This window comes from Zeugodacus cucurbitae, chromosome 2 (assembly GCF_028554725.1).
Source record: "Zeugodacus cucurbitae isolate PBARC_wt_2022May chromosome 2, idZeuCucr1.2, whole genome shotgun sequence".
In the NCBI taxonomy this organism is placed as follows: Eukaryota; Metazoa; Arthropoda; class Insecta; order Diptera; family Tephritidae; genus Zeugodacus; species Zeugodacus cucurbitae.
Genome location: NC_071667.1, coordinates 28,762,268 through 28,780,093, shown reverse-complemented (window position 1 = coordinate 28,780,093; position 17,826 = coordinate 28,762,268). Strand labels below are relative to the sequence as shown.

Sequence of the window (17,826 nt, the reverse complement as noted above, 5' to 3'; positions counted from 1 at the left end):
TTTCCTTACTGAATTAAAGCATTTTTATTAGTTTTCAACATAACCTTTGTATGGGGGGTAGGCGGGGTTATAATTCGATTTCATCCATTTTTAACAACTTTGTTGCGAGATTATACAGCACCTTATTTTTCAATCTAATTGCAAATCCGAGGCCGCTGCAATCTGATATAAAATATATGTATGTACATATGCCAATAATAAAAAGTCAAATTACAATTATTTATACCACGGTTTGAGTAATAGACAATCTATTTTATTTATAAGATTTCATATAACGATTTTTATTGCTTTAGAAACAAGACCAAAACAAATAGCTACTGAAGTTAGCTACTTATATTAAAGGGGACTATTAGTAAATATAATAAAATATATATATGTATATATGTTTGTATGTATAATTTGAATTTTATGAATTGCGGTTTGAATTAAAGTTTGCTTGTGACCAACTAATTTACTGGCATAAAATGGATAATGAAGTGTGATTCCCACGAATTATTGAGTGATATGTTTATTTTGAATTTTATAGCATCTCAATTACTGGTATACATTTGTGCACAAATATTATTTGCAAATAATAATAAAAACAGATTTATTGCTGTTTATTATTTGTGTAATGAAAATAATAGAATTATCTCAAGCGTCGTGTTGCACAATTCTCAATATTTTTGCATACGTGTATATATATGTATGTGTATCTATGTAATATATAGTTGCGAAATATCGATTAATTGTTATTTCAAAATATATATTATATAATATTTTATTTATATTTACATATATTTATTTTCGTAATCCTATAGAAATGAATCTAAACTCGAAACTACACATATCATTCTCCTCCAGAGAGGAGTGGGATAGGGGAAAAGTGGACAAAGATTCAGCGATAAATATCTACGCAGGTTCAAAACTAGACAAACGAGTTTGAGATGGGGTATTCTCAGAACTAGATCGCCTTCCGGCTACCGGATCACTGCAGTGTGTTTCAAGCAAAGATCACTGCAATTAAAGAAAGCCCTCTCGTTCTGTCAAAAAGAGTGTTAGCGACCAGACAAATATTCATATTATCGGATAGTCAAGCGGCTTTAAAATCACTAAAGTCTCATAGAATATCTTCTAAGATAGTGAAAGAATGCTTGGATTTATTATTGACAATTACGTCATATTTCACGATAGACCTGCAATGGGTCCCAGGACATAGTGACATCGCTGGGAACTGTGTGGCAGATGAACTAGCCAGATTGGACACCACACAGCAGTTGGAGCCCAATAAAGAGGGCATCTATGTACCTCTGACAACTTGCAAATTTTTTTAACCAGAAACAGTAACGACTTGCTCCGTAAGCAGACAAACGTGGCCAGAGTGGAATAAGAGCCGTACTTGTCGCTTATTGAAATTTAAGAGGAAAGAAACAAGAACCCTTGTAGGGGTGTTAACGAGGCACTGTCTGATTGGGAGACACGCCAGAAAATAGGTGATACCTTTCAATGAATATTGGAGAAGCTGCCAAGAAGAAGAAGAAGAATAAACGATTACATCCCTTCTATGTGGATGTAAGGCTCTATATAGGAAAATAATCGCAACTATTGGACGCGGTTTTCTCGATGATGTGGGTGAAGTTGCTCATGTCAAATTGTGTGAACTTTTTCACTTTATCAGGACCACAGGGTTGTTCAATGAAGACTCGATAGTGGTATCACAATGGGCCTCCCAAAGGCCTCGGTGCTTCGTTTGGCAACCACTTAACCTAACCTATATATATTTAAATGTAAATAGTACAAATATAGTAATAGTCTAAAGGGAATATTATTAGCTTCCATTGATTATGAGAAAAAATGAAGTTCGTGCGCTAAAAATTTAGCTGAATTTCTTCAAGTGGTATAAAAAAAGAACCCCTCTCTATTGTAACCTACTTACAAGTTTCGGAACCCTTGAGTGCCCTTCGATATTGATGATTAAGTTTTCTTTTGAACGTCACACCTTTTTATTACTCATGTGAACTAAAAAAAATCAGCTCGTTGAAGTACTCATGTCGTTGTTTCAGTTCACAAAGAATTTAGGATACATATATCACTAAGTCCTTTTTGTTGTGAAAGCGTGGAATGCCTTCCAAGAGCTCGCAATCTATGTTGGGCTAGCATGCTAAAGTAGTCTCTACTATACTTTTGATTGCTTATAGGAGAGATAAAAGGAAGAAAATTGCTTAAGAATTTCCAAACTTTATCTATTGCGCAGTTCAAATCCATTAAATTGTACCCATTGAGAAGATAATTGTGCAATGAGCGATGTTCAGTAGCATAAAAAAGACGATCTTCCGCAAACCAATAATTACTGTTTATCTTTTGCTTGAAGTTTCTTCATTTTTCTTTTTGCAATCGAAATCTCCGCCTATCGATTAGCCATGCAAACGTCGATTTAAAGAGGTTGATACAATACTGCTTACATATTACATACATATATATGAATATTAATCGTCTAATCAAACTTTGACCAAATCAATTGGTCATAATTCATGGCGCACAAAATACTTCAAATATTTTTACTGAATTCTAATAAAGTTTTAGTATTCTTCACACTTTTTATATTGACTAAAAATAGTTTTTCTTTGCAACTTAGCATATTCACACAGCCAATGAAGTCGCAAAGGTGTAGCCAAAATGTTGTTGTGCATGAAGATGAAACGACAGCGACCGCTGACGTTGCAACCGGAAAATATGAAAATGCTGCATCATATAAATAATACATCAACAAAAACAACAATAAGCATCAACGAAACCTCTCCGATCGTAACTTTACTGTTACTGACTTTGCTTGCTCATTTCGTTTGTTTTCATTAAATAAGCTGCAAAGCACTTCCAAAAAGTGACCGTTAATTGTGACTACCCAAGTATTTATTGAATGCTGGTTTGTTTGCTTCATCCGCTTCGTGCACAATCACAATTAATTCGCCATCGTCGACCGTAACTAATAGTCTGCGGACAAATGAATTCGGTGGTCATTTGTAGATTCATCATCCGAGCAGCTCAATCGGATGCTCAATAATAAACACAATTGTTGGATTCATAATTTTTCTTACCCTTTGTATAAGTGGGTAATAATTAAGAGAGTTACGAAATTGGTGCGTAAAGTGTGCTATTTATTATATATATGACTATTTCTATTTACATTGATATTTTGCCTATATAGGTCCGTTGGATGCAAGAGAGATTTTTGAAAAGTTAAAAATATTCGGATCTGTTGCTGATACTAAGTAATTTTTTATTAGCACAAAGTTTAACGGTAACATAGAACAAGATTGAGTACGTAGAATAACCGAGTACGAATTGAAATTGATTTCTTTGAGATATTTACAAACTAGCAGACCACTCCGACTTCGCACGGGCTTAAGCAAACATTTCAAAAGTTATAAGTTTTTACAGGCAGGTTTTGAAATTTTGTTCAGCAAGCAGCTGCGAGCGTTCGTTACTCGACTCTTTGGCACGCGATTGCGATGTGAAGTGAATGACTTGCAGAACGATTTTCAGTTTCAGATTAAGATTCTCCATCACGGAGTCTTTTTGATACCCTCATCTGGGAACTATTTCCAGAAAGTTGAGATTCTAGCAATAAATATAGCCTATGTTACTCGGGGTGAATGTAGATTTCCAATGGTGAAAGAATTTTTAAAATCGGCGCAGTAGTTTTCGAGTTTATTCAATACAAACATACATACAAATCTTTCCTCTTTATAATAGTAGTATAGATATGTATATTTTGAACTTTTAAAAAGCTCAAGACAGATATTCCTTTCCTCTGCTTTAATCAGCGGGTACTGCATCAAAGCTAGATTACTTTTGTCCATTCGGACAACATGATCTAGCCACCGTAGCCGTTGTCTTTTTATTCGCTGAACTATGACTATCGAATTACTCATACAGCTCATCGCCCCATCGTCTGTGGTATTCGCAGTTGTCAATGTTCAGAGGACCATAAATTTAGCGAAAATTTTTTCTCTCGAAAACTTCTAGTGCCGTCGATATCATCCATGCTTCTGCACCATAAAGCAGAACGGGAATCGTGAGGGACTTATAGACTTTGGTTTTAGTTCGTTGAGAGAGGACTTTACTTTCTTATTGCCTACTCAGTCCATAGTAGCAGCTATTGGCAAGAGTTATTATGCGTTGGATTTCAAGGCTGACATTGTTGTTTGTGTTAATGCTGGTTCCAAGATAAATGAAATTACCTGCAACATTGTTTGTTTGATTACAGGAGATATTTCGTCTTGTCTTCGTTCACTACTAGACCAATACGCTTCGCTTCCTAGACTAGATATCTAGACAAACAAGTACTAACGACGCGGTTGGTGCTTCCAATGATATCAATATCGTGCGCCAGCAGCTGTACACTCTCGTATTATTTTTTCCAGCAATTTATTGAAGAAGTCACGCGATATTGAGCCACCCTGTTTGAAACGTTGTTTGTTATCGAACGGTTCGGAGAGGTTTTTCTTGATTCTGTCGGAGCTTTTGGTGTTGCTCAACGTTAGCTTACACAGCCGTATTAGTTTTGCAAGGATACTAGATACAGGCAACTCCTTTGGTGCTGTCGAAAGCAGATTTAAAATCGACAAAGAAATGGTGTGTGTCGATCCTCTTTTCACGGGTCTTTTCCAAAAATGGGCTCATGGTGAAGATCTGGTCAGATGCAGATTTTTCAGGTTTAAAGCCACACTGATAAGGTCCAATCAGTTTATTGACGGTGGGCTTTAGTCTGTCACACAGTACGCTCTATAGAACAGTCTAAGCGATATTAAGGAGACTTATCCCACGGTAATTGGGGGTCTCCCTTTTTGTGGATTGGGCTGAGTACACTTAGGTTCCAATTGTTGAGAATGTTTTCGTCCGACCATATTCTGCAGAGAAGAATGCACCTCATCAGTTCTTCGCCGCCGTATTTGAATAACTCGACCGGCAATCCATCGGCCCCCGTCGCTTTGTTTTTTTTTCAAGAGGGTAATTGCTATTCAAACTTCTTCATGAAATGGAACATTTCTTCCATCGCCATCGATTGGGGTATCGGGTTCTCCCATCTCCTGGTGTTATACTTTGATTCATTCAGCGTGCTTGAGAATGTTTCAGCAACAGAATAAAGTTTAAGATCGCATCTATTTTTGATGGTCATAGAGTGTTTCTCTGCATCATGGAAATTTATATAGAAGGGAACTTCGTTCGCTAAGCGATAGATGATAAACTAGAGCGGAAAATGGAAGAGTTGAAGAAAAATATAAAATGCGATTTTCTGGTGTTGTTTTGTTGTACGAAGTCTCAAAAATCAAGGTAATAATGAATTCGCCGTATTTGGTTTATTTTTAACACTAACTAGTGTTACACTGCAATAAAAGGGATAAAAGTAAATAAAAAATTGTTAATTTCCACCGATTTAATTTCATTTCATTTTAATATAATGTAATTTGTATTAACCGTTAAACTGTGTGACATTTAATTATGAGCCATCACTGCAAAGCGCTTAGTTGAAGATCCAATGCACTTGTTGTTGTTGCACGTATTTGTAGCAAACCAATATGTTCGGGGGCCACCCAAGCGGTTGCAGCGCCCTCGTGTGTGTCGGTATGTCTGACAACTATTAATTCGTTTTTAATTGCCAAACGTGCCGAAATTTGCATACGAAAAATAATGGAAATTCCCACGGGCATTGAGTGAAGCGCCACTTGACAACAAAGCGTAACGAAATGGCAATTAAGTAACTGTATATGAGTCAAAAGCGAAGCGAGGCAGCAGCAAGTGGACATGGAAAGAGTCGTTGCAATTGCAAGTGGAGCGTTTTAGGTGGAAAGTGATGATGGCGGCGGCGAGCGAACGGTGGGGATGGCGTTTTTCCCCGCGCGAACTTTTCATGGCGACTAATTTGACTGTTTTCATATTTTATTTGAGGCCATTTGTTGTATATTTATTTTTGACGTTAATTTGCTGCAATTTTATGCTAACTGATTTTGCATGCTGCTTACTTTCAAGTTATTTAGGCAACGTGTTGTTGTTGCAGAATTTTATTGGCTCATAATTTTGCCGAAATGGACGCAACATAAATCAATTCATGCACGAAATTAGCATGAAATTAACTGACTGTTTGGCTTAGTTTAAATTAATTTGCGTTGTACTTTTGTTTTTTTTTTTGTTTGTAAGTGCTACTGCTGGCGTTTTTTTGTTTTTGTTATTTTAAATCAGTAGATTTAGTTTTTGTAATTTTTTTTTTTAATTTGCATGCATTTGCCTAAGTAGCCGTCGCGAATGCAATTTGCCACAGTGTTTGAGCGCACTTTTTCCAATTTCAATTCTATAAAGCACTGAGTAAACATTAGCACAACGTAAACAACATATTGCCACATTCGCTCACTCAGAACAAAAGACTTAAGACACGAACCTGACAAAGTTGTGACATTGCCAAATGTGTGTGTGCTTCCGTTATAATCCGACTGCATGTCAAATTGACAGGCAGGGCTTCCGCACTTTGATTTGGCTGCACTGGACTGACGACTCACGGCCTGGTTGTCACCTCCTCTGTTCACGCTGGTGCGCACACTTTTCGATCATTTCGAGAGCTTCATGCCTGTGATTAGCACTGTTTAAACCATTTTTAAAGACGCTTAGCTCCGCTTAATGCAGTGGCTGTTTTACTATGGTTTATTAATTTTTTGTTTTTCATTTATTTGGCAACTCAACAGCAACTCATTTAAAACAAATTAACTTTTAATTAACAAAGTTGCATGAGGCTAATAAGGGATTTTCGCTTTTTCAGCGCTTTATTCAGTTCATTTTTGTTTCACTCCATATTTGCTTCTCTGCTTATTATGTATTCCTTCTTCTCTTACTATGGCGTTTTGTGTCTTCCCCTCAGCGCACACATTGGCGCCGTTTTGATATAAGCGCGTTGCCTAATTACTGTGCTGGAGCCCCATAAACGCGCTGTTTATGCTGAGTATCAGTTGATTAATGCGAGTTGAGGACATGTGGAAGCACATAAAATGTTGCAATAAAAGCAAAATTTTGCATATATAATTTTCAGAAATCAAACTCTATATTTAATTATATCATCTGGATGTTGTGAAAGACTTGGAATAATATTAATTAGAATTTTTATATTCTCGCAACAAAGTTGCCAAGAGAGTATTATAGTTTTGTTCACATAACGGTTGTTTGTAACACCTAAAACTGAAAGAGTTAATGTGTAAAAGTGATCAGGATGGCGAATATTTGAAATCCGGATGTCTGTCCGTGCAAGCGATAACTTGAGAAAAAATGGAGATGTCCTAATGAAACTTGGTACACATATTCCTTGGCATCATGAGACGGTTGGTATTGGGCGAAATCGGATCACTGCCACGCCCACAAAATGGCGAAAACCGAAAACACATATAGTGTCATAACAAAGCTATAAATAACGTTATAAAAGTAAAATTTGGTACGAAGGATCGCACTATTTGGATGTAATTTTTTTTGGGGAAGTGGGCCTGGCCCCGCCCCCAAAGAGGATTTTTGTATATATCTCGCAAACCAATAAAGTTATATAAACCAAACTTTCTGCAGTCGGTTCCCTTACGTACTCCACCATACACCATGAAAATATTTGAAATCGGATAATAACCACGCCCACCTCCCATGCAAAGGTTAGGATGAGAATTACTAAAAATGCGCTAACTGACTAAAGAAAAACGTCAGAAACACTACATTTTACAGAAGAAATAGCAGAAAGAAGATGCACTCAGATTTTTTTACAAAATAGAAAATGGGCGTGGCATCGCCCACTTATGGGTCAAAAATCATATTTCAGAAACTACTCGACAGGTTTCAGTGATATTTTCTTGACATCCTGATGACACATGTGGAAAATGGATGCAATCGGTTCACAACAACGACAACTTTCCAAATAACTCAATTTTGAATTCCATCTTATTCCTTCACTTTATAAAAGATAGCAAATACAACTTTGCATAAATACACTAGCGCCCATAGGGTATATGATCTGTGGCATCACAGAAAAAATTGAAAAAATTGTCGAAATCGGACTATAACTTTTCAATGTCCCAGATATCGAATCCGAGCTCCGTAGCGTATGGTAATTTTTCACCGAAAATCTCTCAGATATCTTAATTTAATGCAAAGGAAATATTTTTCTTCTAATAGTGTGTCTCTGTACCAGAAATGGTTAAAATCGGGTCATAACTTCCCCTAGCTCCCATATATCTAATATTAGGGGTTTTAAACTTTCAATGGATTTTATACTATATATGTATGCGGAATATGTGAGTCAAATTGTGTGTTATCTTAACAAAAATATAGCAATAAATTGCGAGAGTATAAAATGTTCGGTTGCACCCGAACTTAACCTTTCCCTACTTGTTTTTTAATGAAGATCTTAAATTCTTTATTCATTTATATTAAGTTATGTCTTCTATTTTTTTGGGTTTTTGTATAATAATATTACATACATACATAATATTACATACATACTTATAGAAATATACCTCACAATAAAGCCGTTGCAGATTAGATGACTTTCAAATTTGTAAGAGTCTAAATTAAAAATCGTTTTTAAATTTGTAACATCATCATAAAAATTAGTTTGTGAAATCAACAGCCATAAAGTAGTGAAATACAATTACCACAACAACAATATGGATGCAGCACAGCCCAGCCCAGTGACGTGGTGCTATTCCCATAGCAAATAAGTACTCATGTAGATAGGTATATATACATATTATGTACATATTTGTTAACTTTTCTGCACCGACTTGCAAAAGGACTTGGTTATAGCTGTGGTAAATCATATTTTTGGCGAGCAGCAACGGAAATGTGTCAACCGACTCATAGCCTGCAATGCTGACTAAACACGTGTATGTATGCAAGTGTACGAGTGTTTGTCTGTGCTTCAGCTCTGCTGTAAATATAATTGTGGCACTTGAATTAATTCAGATCTTGACGGAGTGGAAAATAAGACCAAATGGGCAACAAAGGCAAAATTTAACCCATTGCATTGTTAATAGAGAGTTGATATGAGTGTGTATGTATATATGCCTGTGTGTGTTTAGGAAAAATATATTCTTTGTTTGCGAATGCACTGCGTTTGATATGCGCTGCCACAAACCGTTATGAATTCATTATATCTACTTTCATGCTGTTTGGTAGATTTGTAGGAAAGTCGGAGGCATACACCTACATACATATATGTAAGGTAAGTTACCAGGCAATGCGCGATGCCATACTTCAAAACTAACTGAATCAGATATTGTTGTACCTCTTTAGTTATAAGTCAGTGTCTTTTCGAACTGGTCTTTATTACAACATTAACAGCCAGCCCAAACAGACTTTTTTCGAACAAATGGAACATAGTCAATAAACCACTAGTTTTTTAAAAATTGGGAAACTGATCCCTAATGGACTTTGTTCTTAAAATTTCAAAAAAATAAAATTTTGTGCTCAAGATCACTTGGATATAAAGGCCTTTTTCTTACTTCTAAAATTTTCAACTTCGAGAAAAAAAACTTTAAATTTGGCTTTAAATATTAACTAAAGACAAGAATAATTTGAAAATATTTTGAAGTGTTGATTGTTAAATGTCTTCAAATCAAGTTGATTTTGGGCTGTAGAAAAACATAAAAAATATGTCTAATGGAAATATAAATATGTCTTTTCTCTGCAACAAAGAAAAAGTAGTCTCAAGCACCATCATAGAAAGCGTTTTTCGAACGTTTCCACTTCGGTATTATTTAGCTACGGAAATTTTCAAGTTCGTAAGAAAAAAAAAAATGTAAAATATAATAGTTGCAGTAATAATATTTACAGGAGACAAGGCCAAATTTTTTCTTCAAGGTCAACTGACATGCCTTGCCCGCGCACTAACTCATCATTAAACGGGGCATCACCAAATTATAAATTTGCTTGAAGGCAAACATGTTTGCTGTTATTTGACCGCCACTGTCACTGCTGCTATATTTATTTCTTTTGTGGCTTTTTGGTTTTTCCTAACTGTAATATTTCATTTCTGCGGCTATTTACATACATTTGAAAATCCAATTCAGTGCGGCTCATCCAAACCGAGTTAAGGGATTATCTCATCAGCTCTGTGCTTTGGCTTTGTTTGTTTTCAGCGCAGTTGTTGTATTTGCTGTATTTTCACATGTTTTTCTCGACAAATCTAATCCGTGGCAATTTTTTTATCAGATCATTGTTTTCCTAGTTGACAAGCAATCGTGAATTAGTTTCCGTTTTAATGAATGTCATAAATAAACTGAGGAATCTGCATTTTTCTTTGCTTACATTTCAAAGCACGCACTCACGGAGCACTACCGTTGAGACGACGAAGGGAAGAGAGTGGCTCGCACGTGTATCGGTTTGGTTTGTTCATTGCTCTTAGCCAAGGCAGCTGGAAATCTTCATGATATATCACCAGATACGAAAATTCAAAAACGTGCCGAAAAAGTGTGGAAACATGCAGTTCGGCTGTACGGTAGATCAATTCAAACATACGAGGTGTGTTCAAAAAATAACGGGAATTTAAATTTTTTAAAAATATTATTTTTTTAATAATACTTGCCCCTGAAGTATGATATAATTAAATTTTTTTTTGATAATTGTGATTTAAATTGTAGTATCAAACGTTGCGCTCTACAATTTCAGTGAATTCAGCTTTTTATCAAGAGTGATATTCCAATCAATGGATTTTAGCATATCTACATTATATTATTTATATACAAGCATACGCAATTTTTGTACTCTCGCAACAAAGTTGCTACGAGAGTATTAAAGTTTTGTTCACATAACTGTTGGTTGTAAGTCCTAAAACTAACTATGAGTTAAATATGGGGTTATATATATCAAAATGATTAGGGTGATGAGACGAGTCAAAATCCGAATGTCTGTCCGTGCAAGTTGTAACTTGTGTAAAAATTGAGATATCTTGATGAAACTTAGAAGACGTATTTCCACCATTAGAAGGTTAAGTTCGAAGATGGGCGTAATCGGACAACTACCACGCCCACAAAAAGGCAATAACCGAAAACATATAAAAAGCTATAACTCATCCATAAATTAAGTGGGAGGAAAGTGGGCGTGGCCCCGCCCCATACTAAGTTTTTTGTACATATCTCGCAAACTACCAAAGATATATCAAGGAAACTTTCAAGAGTCGTTTCTTTTAGGTACTACCTTATACAGTCCAAAAATGGAAGAAATCGGATTATAACCACGCCCACCTCCCATACAAAGGTTATGTTGAAAACTCCTAAAAATGCTTTAATTCAGTAAGGAAAACCATCAGTAGCCTTAAATCTCATTATAAAGATGGTACAGAAGTGGTGCACTCAAAATGGTATACAAAATTTTAAATGGGCGTGGTTCCGCCCACTTTTGGGCCAAAAATCATATCTTCGAAACTACTCGATCAATTTCAATGAAATTCGGTTCATAATATCTTCCTAGCTTCCCAATTATATGTTGTGAAAATAGCCCAAATTGGTTCACAACCACGCCTACTTCCCATATGCCAGAACTTTGAAGTCGGTCTGAATAGTTTACTTTACAATAATGTTATACAGAACTTTGCAAAAATACTGTATTTAAAGAGTGGCATCGCCCTTCTAAAAATCGAAATCGGTCCATAAGTTTTCAAGACCCTATATATCGAATATGAGGACCTCAGTACTTCTAACCAATTTTTTACCGAAATTATAGTTAAGTCTCTCAGATATTTTGAAGAAATTTTGAGAGAATATGTTTCTTCTAATAATATGTCTCCGTTCCAACAATGATTGAAATCGGGTCATAACTTCACCTAACTCCCATATACTTAATATTACATATTTTCAAACTTTCAATGGACTTTATACCATTTATATGCCGAATATGTGAGTGAAATTGTTTGTTATATTAATAAATTTAAATAAATAAATTGCGAGAGTATAAAATGTTCGGTGACACCCAAACTTGTTCTTTACTTGTTTTTATAGTTTTCGCTGGAACATCAATGTTTATGACTCTATGCTTTAGACATACATACTTAATAAATCAGCAAATATATATTTATCTATGTAAATACTTTGGTTTAAGACAGGTTGAAAGCATCTCATTTAGAAGTAATTAAGTTTGACAGCAAATAGCACGTAAAAGAATTTTTAATAATCAATTGTTATTAAAGCCAAATATTTTTGTGCAGATGTTACCAAATTAAGCGTTGAATGTGTGAGAAAAAATATTTTTAGAATGAGTTGTTCAATTGCGAAATGGGCGAGTAGCCAAGAGTAACTTATTAAAGTAATCAGTAATATTTCTGATAGATAAATGAATTTGTACATAAATTTAATTACCGTGACAATTTTTACGCCGACTAATTATTGTTATAAATACAGTACCGTTACCTGATTTGATTTGAGAGCTACGACATGACGTTGTTATTATACCACTTTTGGCTCTTACTTCAAAAAGGAGGATTTAAATATTGAGAATTAATCGCTTCAAAGGGTTTTAGACTTCGGAAATGCCTTAAATCGAATGACATGACTAAATCTCTATGTTTCAGCAATGTCACCACGGTCAGTTATTGCATCCACACCTTACTCAAGGTGTTCACGATGGTATTGAGAGAATACTGCAATGTCGATGATTTCAGAGGGTTAAGTTGATGAAGATTGAATTATCACGATATTTTACGCTCATTTGAAAAATGAAGAATCAAATGCCGAGCTATAGTAGGGGTCTTCCTTTTCCAGGATGACAAATCAAATTGTCACTTTGATAAATATAGTTCAGTCAAACAATAGCTTTGTGGTTATTGTCAATAGCGACCGACTTTAGATCCTAAGTAATACTAGTATTTCTGTATATACAAGATACTTATGGAGATCTGCAAAATTAATTCCAATAGAAAATAGATAAAAATACAACCACAACCTTGTCCTCTTAAATTGAAATTAATGTAAGTGGTAAATTTTTAAAAACAAAATTAGAGAATCATTTAAAAAATCAGAATATTTGCTGTAATGAACAACTAATCACCCATCAGGCGTGTCTAACTTATTAGTAACGAAGTCGCATTGCTTGTAGAGTTGTGTGACGAAATTGATTGGCCTGTTGTTATACAAATTACCCCTTTGGCATCCAGGAATGGCAGTGAACGCGCCGACTTGAGCTATGGTCAATGACGTTTAGCGCTATGGGTATTAGATGAGGATTAGTAGGGTTGCTTGAACTGTGCTCGCCGCGTTGAACGAAAACAACATTGTTAACCAACTCTATGATTTTTCAATTTTTTCCACATAAACATAGTATGTGGTAGCTGTCAATTTATTAGAATTTAAAAATTATTTTTGGGTTTCTTTTTTTCTTGGTGTGAAATTTTGTGTGCCGTTGTCACGCTTTAGAAGCTTCTAAGCGGCCGATAATGATGCCAGACACAGAGGTATTTCTTTTTCGCTTTAATAACATTAATGACGGTGCTGTTCGCGGCAGAAGAACATCAATCAAGTTGATGAGTTTTACTATATTCCTTAATAAAAGTTGTGATGATGATACCAACACGAAGCGATGTTGTAAGAGTTATCTCATTGCTATTGTAGTTTTTTAGTTTTGTGTTTCGTTGCTGTTGTGTTTCATGTTATGTATTATTTACTTCGTGTTACTTTCTTCGGTTCAAAGTTACTTTCTACTGAAAGAAAATAGTTTCTTTGGTAAAACGTTGCATCATACTTTCTATTTCATTCGAATTTTTATATTCTTTCTTATTATCATTCGTCTGTGTTTAGCTCGCGAAAAGTAAAGAAAGGGAATTCTTAGAAAGTAAATAAATCAGCAACAAGTTCATCTATGTATTAATGCAAATAAAACGATTTAGAAACCTTGAATTCTAAGGTGTTCGGTCACAGGCGATTAGTGTTTTAGAATATTGCAACCACAATATCCATACATTGAGAGCGAAAATTAAATTTAGAGCTAAATGTAGCTATTAATTTGTGGATTGGATGAATTATTAGTTATTTTCTCATGACACATATACACTTTTCAACAGACAATCAAACTTAACACATCGTTCATGTTAAAGAGCCAAATATCTAATTAGAATGAGGAAATTTAATTTGTTCTGTATCCATTAATTATGTGTGCGATTTATATGCATGTGTACGTCAATAAACAACTTTTTAATGAACGTTAAAGTTGCGGCGTCAAAGCAATTCAACATGGCAAATAAACTCACAAACATTTGTAGGTATAAATCTAATTATTATTAAATATAATTAACTGTAGTACACCAATAAGAGTTATGTGCTAATATTTATACTCTCGCAACAAAAGTTGCTAAGAGAGTATTATAGTTTTGTTCATATAACGGTTGTTGTATGTCATAAAACTAAACGAGTTAGATATAGGGTTATATACATATATCAAAATGATCAGGGTGACGAAACGAGTCAAAATCCGAATGTCTGCCTGTCCGTCCGTGCAACGGATAGCTTGAGTAAAAATTGAGATATCTTAATGAAACTTGGAACACATGTTCCTTGGGACCGTGAGAGGGTTGCTTTCGGTTGCTTTTGGCAAAATCGGACCGCTGTTCACAAAATGGCGAAAACACATAAAGTGTCATAACTAAGCCATAAATAAAGTTATAAAAGTAAAATTTGGAACAAAGGATCGCACCAGGAACGGTTACGAAACATCAGCAACAGTGCTCTTTCACACAATATTTTATATAAGTTAGAGTCTCGAAGAGGATGATTTTGTAAGCTATCAGAAACTGTGTAGTCTTCCTTATTTGGATCAATGTGTTCACGGTAATTTCATTGGCAAAAAATCTCTCTCAAGCAACATGCTAAATCTTTCTTTTCTTTAGAATCTATACGTTTGATCACCGTCGTCGCCTTTTACGCCCGCATTTGTACGGAGCCCACGGAACTTGATGTCGGTAATGGTCAGATAATACCGATCCGTGTGGGCGATGTGGTCAGTGTGCCCATATTTAGTTACCACCATAATCCCGATTACTTTGCGAAGCCTTTTGAATTCTACCCGGAGCGCTTCAACAATGCGGCACATGTAGACTTAATGAAAAAGGGCATATTCATGCCATTCGGTAGTGGACCCCGAATATGTGCGGGTAAGTGTCGAACTTGTTACCATTTAAATAAAAATTAAGGCATCGAACTATCTTCCAAGGAATAAACAGAATGTGAGTTTTAAATTATTTTCAGGCACGCACCTGGGCTCGGCGGAGGTCATAACTTGTCTTGTGAAACTAATTATACTCTCGCAACCTGTTGCACAGAGTATCATAGTTTTGTTGACATAACGGTTGTTTGTGTCACCAAGAAATAAAAGAGTTAGATATGGGGTTATATATATATAAATGATCAAGATGACGAGTGGAGTTGAAATCCGGATGTCTGTCCGTCCGGCTGTCCGTCTGTCCGTCCGTTCGTGCAAGCGATAACTTGAGTAAAAATTGAAATATCTTAATGAAACTTGGAACACATGTTCCTTGAGACCTTGAGAGGGTTGCTTTCGGAAATGAGCTAAATCGGTCCACTGCCACGCCCACAAAATGGCGAAAACCAAAAACACATTAAGTGTCAAAACTACGCCATAAATAAAGTTATAACAGTAAAATTTGGAATAAAAGATCGCACTAGGAAGGGGCATATTTGGATGTAATTTTTTTGGGGAAGTGGGCGTGGCCCCGCGCTCAAATCGGTTATTTGTATATATCTCGCAAACCAATGAAGCTATATAAACCAAACTTTCTGCAGTCGATTCTCTTACGTACCCCACCACACACCATGAAAATAGTTGAAATCGGATAATAACCACGCCCACCTCCCATACAAAGGTTAGGTTGAAAATTACTAAAAGTGGTTTAACTCACTAACGAAAAACGCCAGAAACACTAAATTTCACATAAGAAATGGCAGATGGAAGCTGCACTCAGATTTTTTTACAAAATGGAAAATGGGCGTGGCGTCGCCCACTTATGGGTCAAAAACCATATCTCAAGAACTACTAGATCGATTTCATTGAAACTTGGTTTGTAATAGTTTCTTTGCATCCCAATGATATGTTGTGAAAATAGGCCAAATCGCTTCAAAACCACGCCTATATCTTAGGAACTACTAGATCGATTTCATTGAAACTTGGTTTGTAATAATTTCTTTGCATCCCAATGATATGTTGTGAAAATAGGCTAAATCGCTTCAAAACCACGCCTACTTTCTATATACGTACCAGAACTTTGAAGACAATCTGAATCGTTTACTTTACAATATATAAAGTAAGCACTAGTGAAAATATCGGTGCAGAACTTTGCATAAATACTATGTTAATAGTGTGGCAGTCCCATTCTAAAAATCGACAAAATCGGACCATATGTTTTCAAGGCCCCAACCTAATATTAGGGTTTCCAACTTTCAATGGACTTTATATAATATATTTATATGACGAATATGTGGGTCAAATTGTGTATTATATAATAGCCCTTAGCCCTTCCTTACTTGTTTTATTTTATATTTAAATACAACTGATTCTATAATTATAAAATAAATTAATCTTCAACCGAATAATTTTCGCATATTTATGTACAAAACAAAGAGTTTTACGAATTATGAATTAGGAACAATTTTCGCTTGAATATGTCACAAACTGTAAGCAAACTGACACAGAGTGTGGACGACACTTTACCCTCAATTTCTCTCCCATTTGGGCTCTAGCAAGATGCGATGCGAGAAGATAGCGCTACTATCGCTCATTTACTTGAATAGTGTCATAACTCAAAAAACACGATTTTTGAGTTGAGTATGCAGAAATGTGCGCAATTTCATTGTCCATATTGTATAAAAATTTCATTCCGATGCGTAGGAAAATAAACCGTGATATAAGAATGTGCCGTTCTTAAACTTTTTATGTTGCATTAGTTTTTAACCACAATAACGATACTTCTCAGTTGTGCCAGAATTAGTTATAATTTTGCTTACGAAATAACGATATATTTTGTGTTAAAACACATATTGTGAAAAGGTGTATTTGGTTTTATTTTCAGAAAGAACGACACATTTTGTATTACAACGATATTGGCCAAAAATTTATTAAATTTTTCATATTGCTTTTTTCAGCAAAAACGACGCATTTGACTTATGATTGATTGATTTATATTTTATATTTTTCATAAATAACGACATAATTCAAAGTGGGTCAAAGAAGACATATTACACTCTATTTGGTCCATTTATGCTCAACATTGTATTTAATATATTACAGTCCACTAGATTTGTCAATAAACTGATGTAATTTTTCTATAAGTGCTAAATAAGAGACAAGTGAAAACTTTAAATCGCTCTCCTAAAAAGGCGATTTTTTTGAGTTGTGACACTATTCAAGTAAATGAGCGATTTGTATGTATGTAAATCGCTCAGAGTTCTCAGAGGGAAACTAGACGATATTCTAGTGCACCTTATGCTCAATATATGGTTCACGTTGAATGTTATCTTAATAAAATTAAATAAATAAATTGCGAGAGTATAAAATGTTCGGTTACACCCGAACTTAGCCCGTTATTACTTTGTTTTAGAATGATCGACTCAAAAGCACATAAATATATACAGACACGACCTCTAAGCTACCAATACAATAATTTAATATGAAATTTATTTTTAATATAGAAGAGGCATAGCAATTTTATATCAATAAGCTTTTGGAAATGCATATACGAATACTCAAAAAAATAAGCGAGTTTTCCTTTTTTTAGAATTTATTTATTAGTCCATATTATTGTTGTCCTCATTTGATTATTATTCACTT

General features: G+C 35.0%; 1 protein-coding gene across 1 annotated transcript; it reads left to right on the top strand.

The window, feature by feature from the left end:
* Positions 1-13,429: 13,429 nt before the first annotated feature.
* LOC128919939 (probable cytochrome P450 309a1) lies at positions 13,430-15,389 on the top strand. Its single transcript, XM_054225790.1, has 4 exons — positions 13,430-13,444; positions 14,741-14,813; positions 14,873-15,136; positions 15,231-15,389. Exons 1-4 carry the CDS (start codon positions 13,430-13,432, stop codon positions 15,326-15,328), a joined length of 450 nt encoding a protein of 149 aa, XP_054081765.1. The 3' UTR covers positions 15,329-15,389.
* Positions 15,390-17,826: the final 2,437 nt, after the last annotated feature.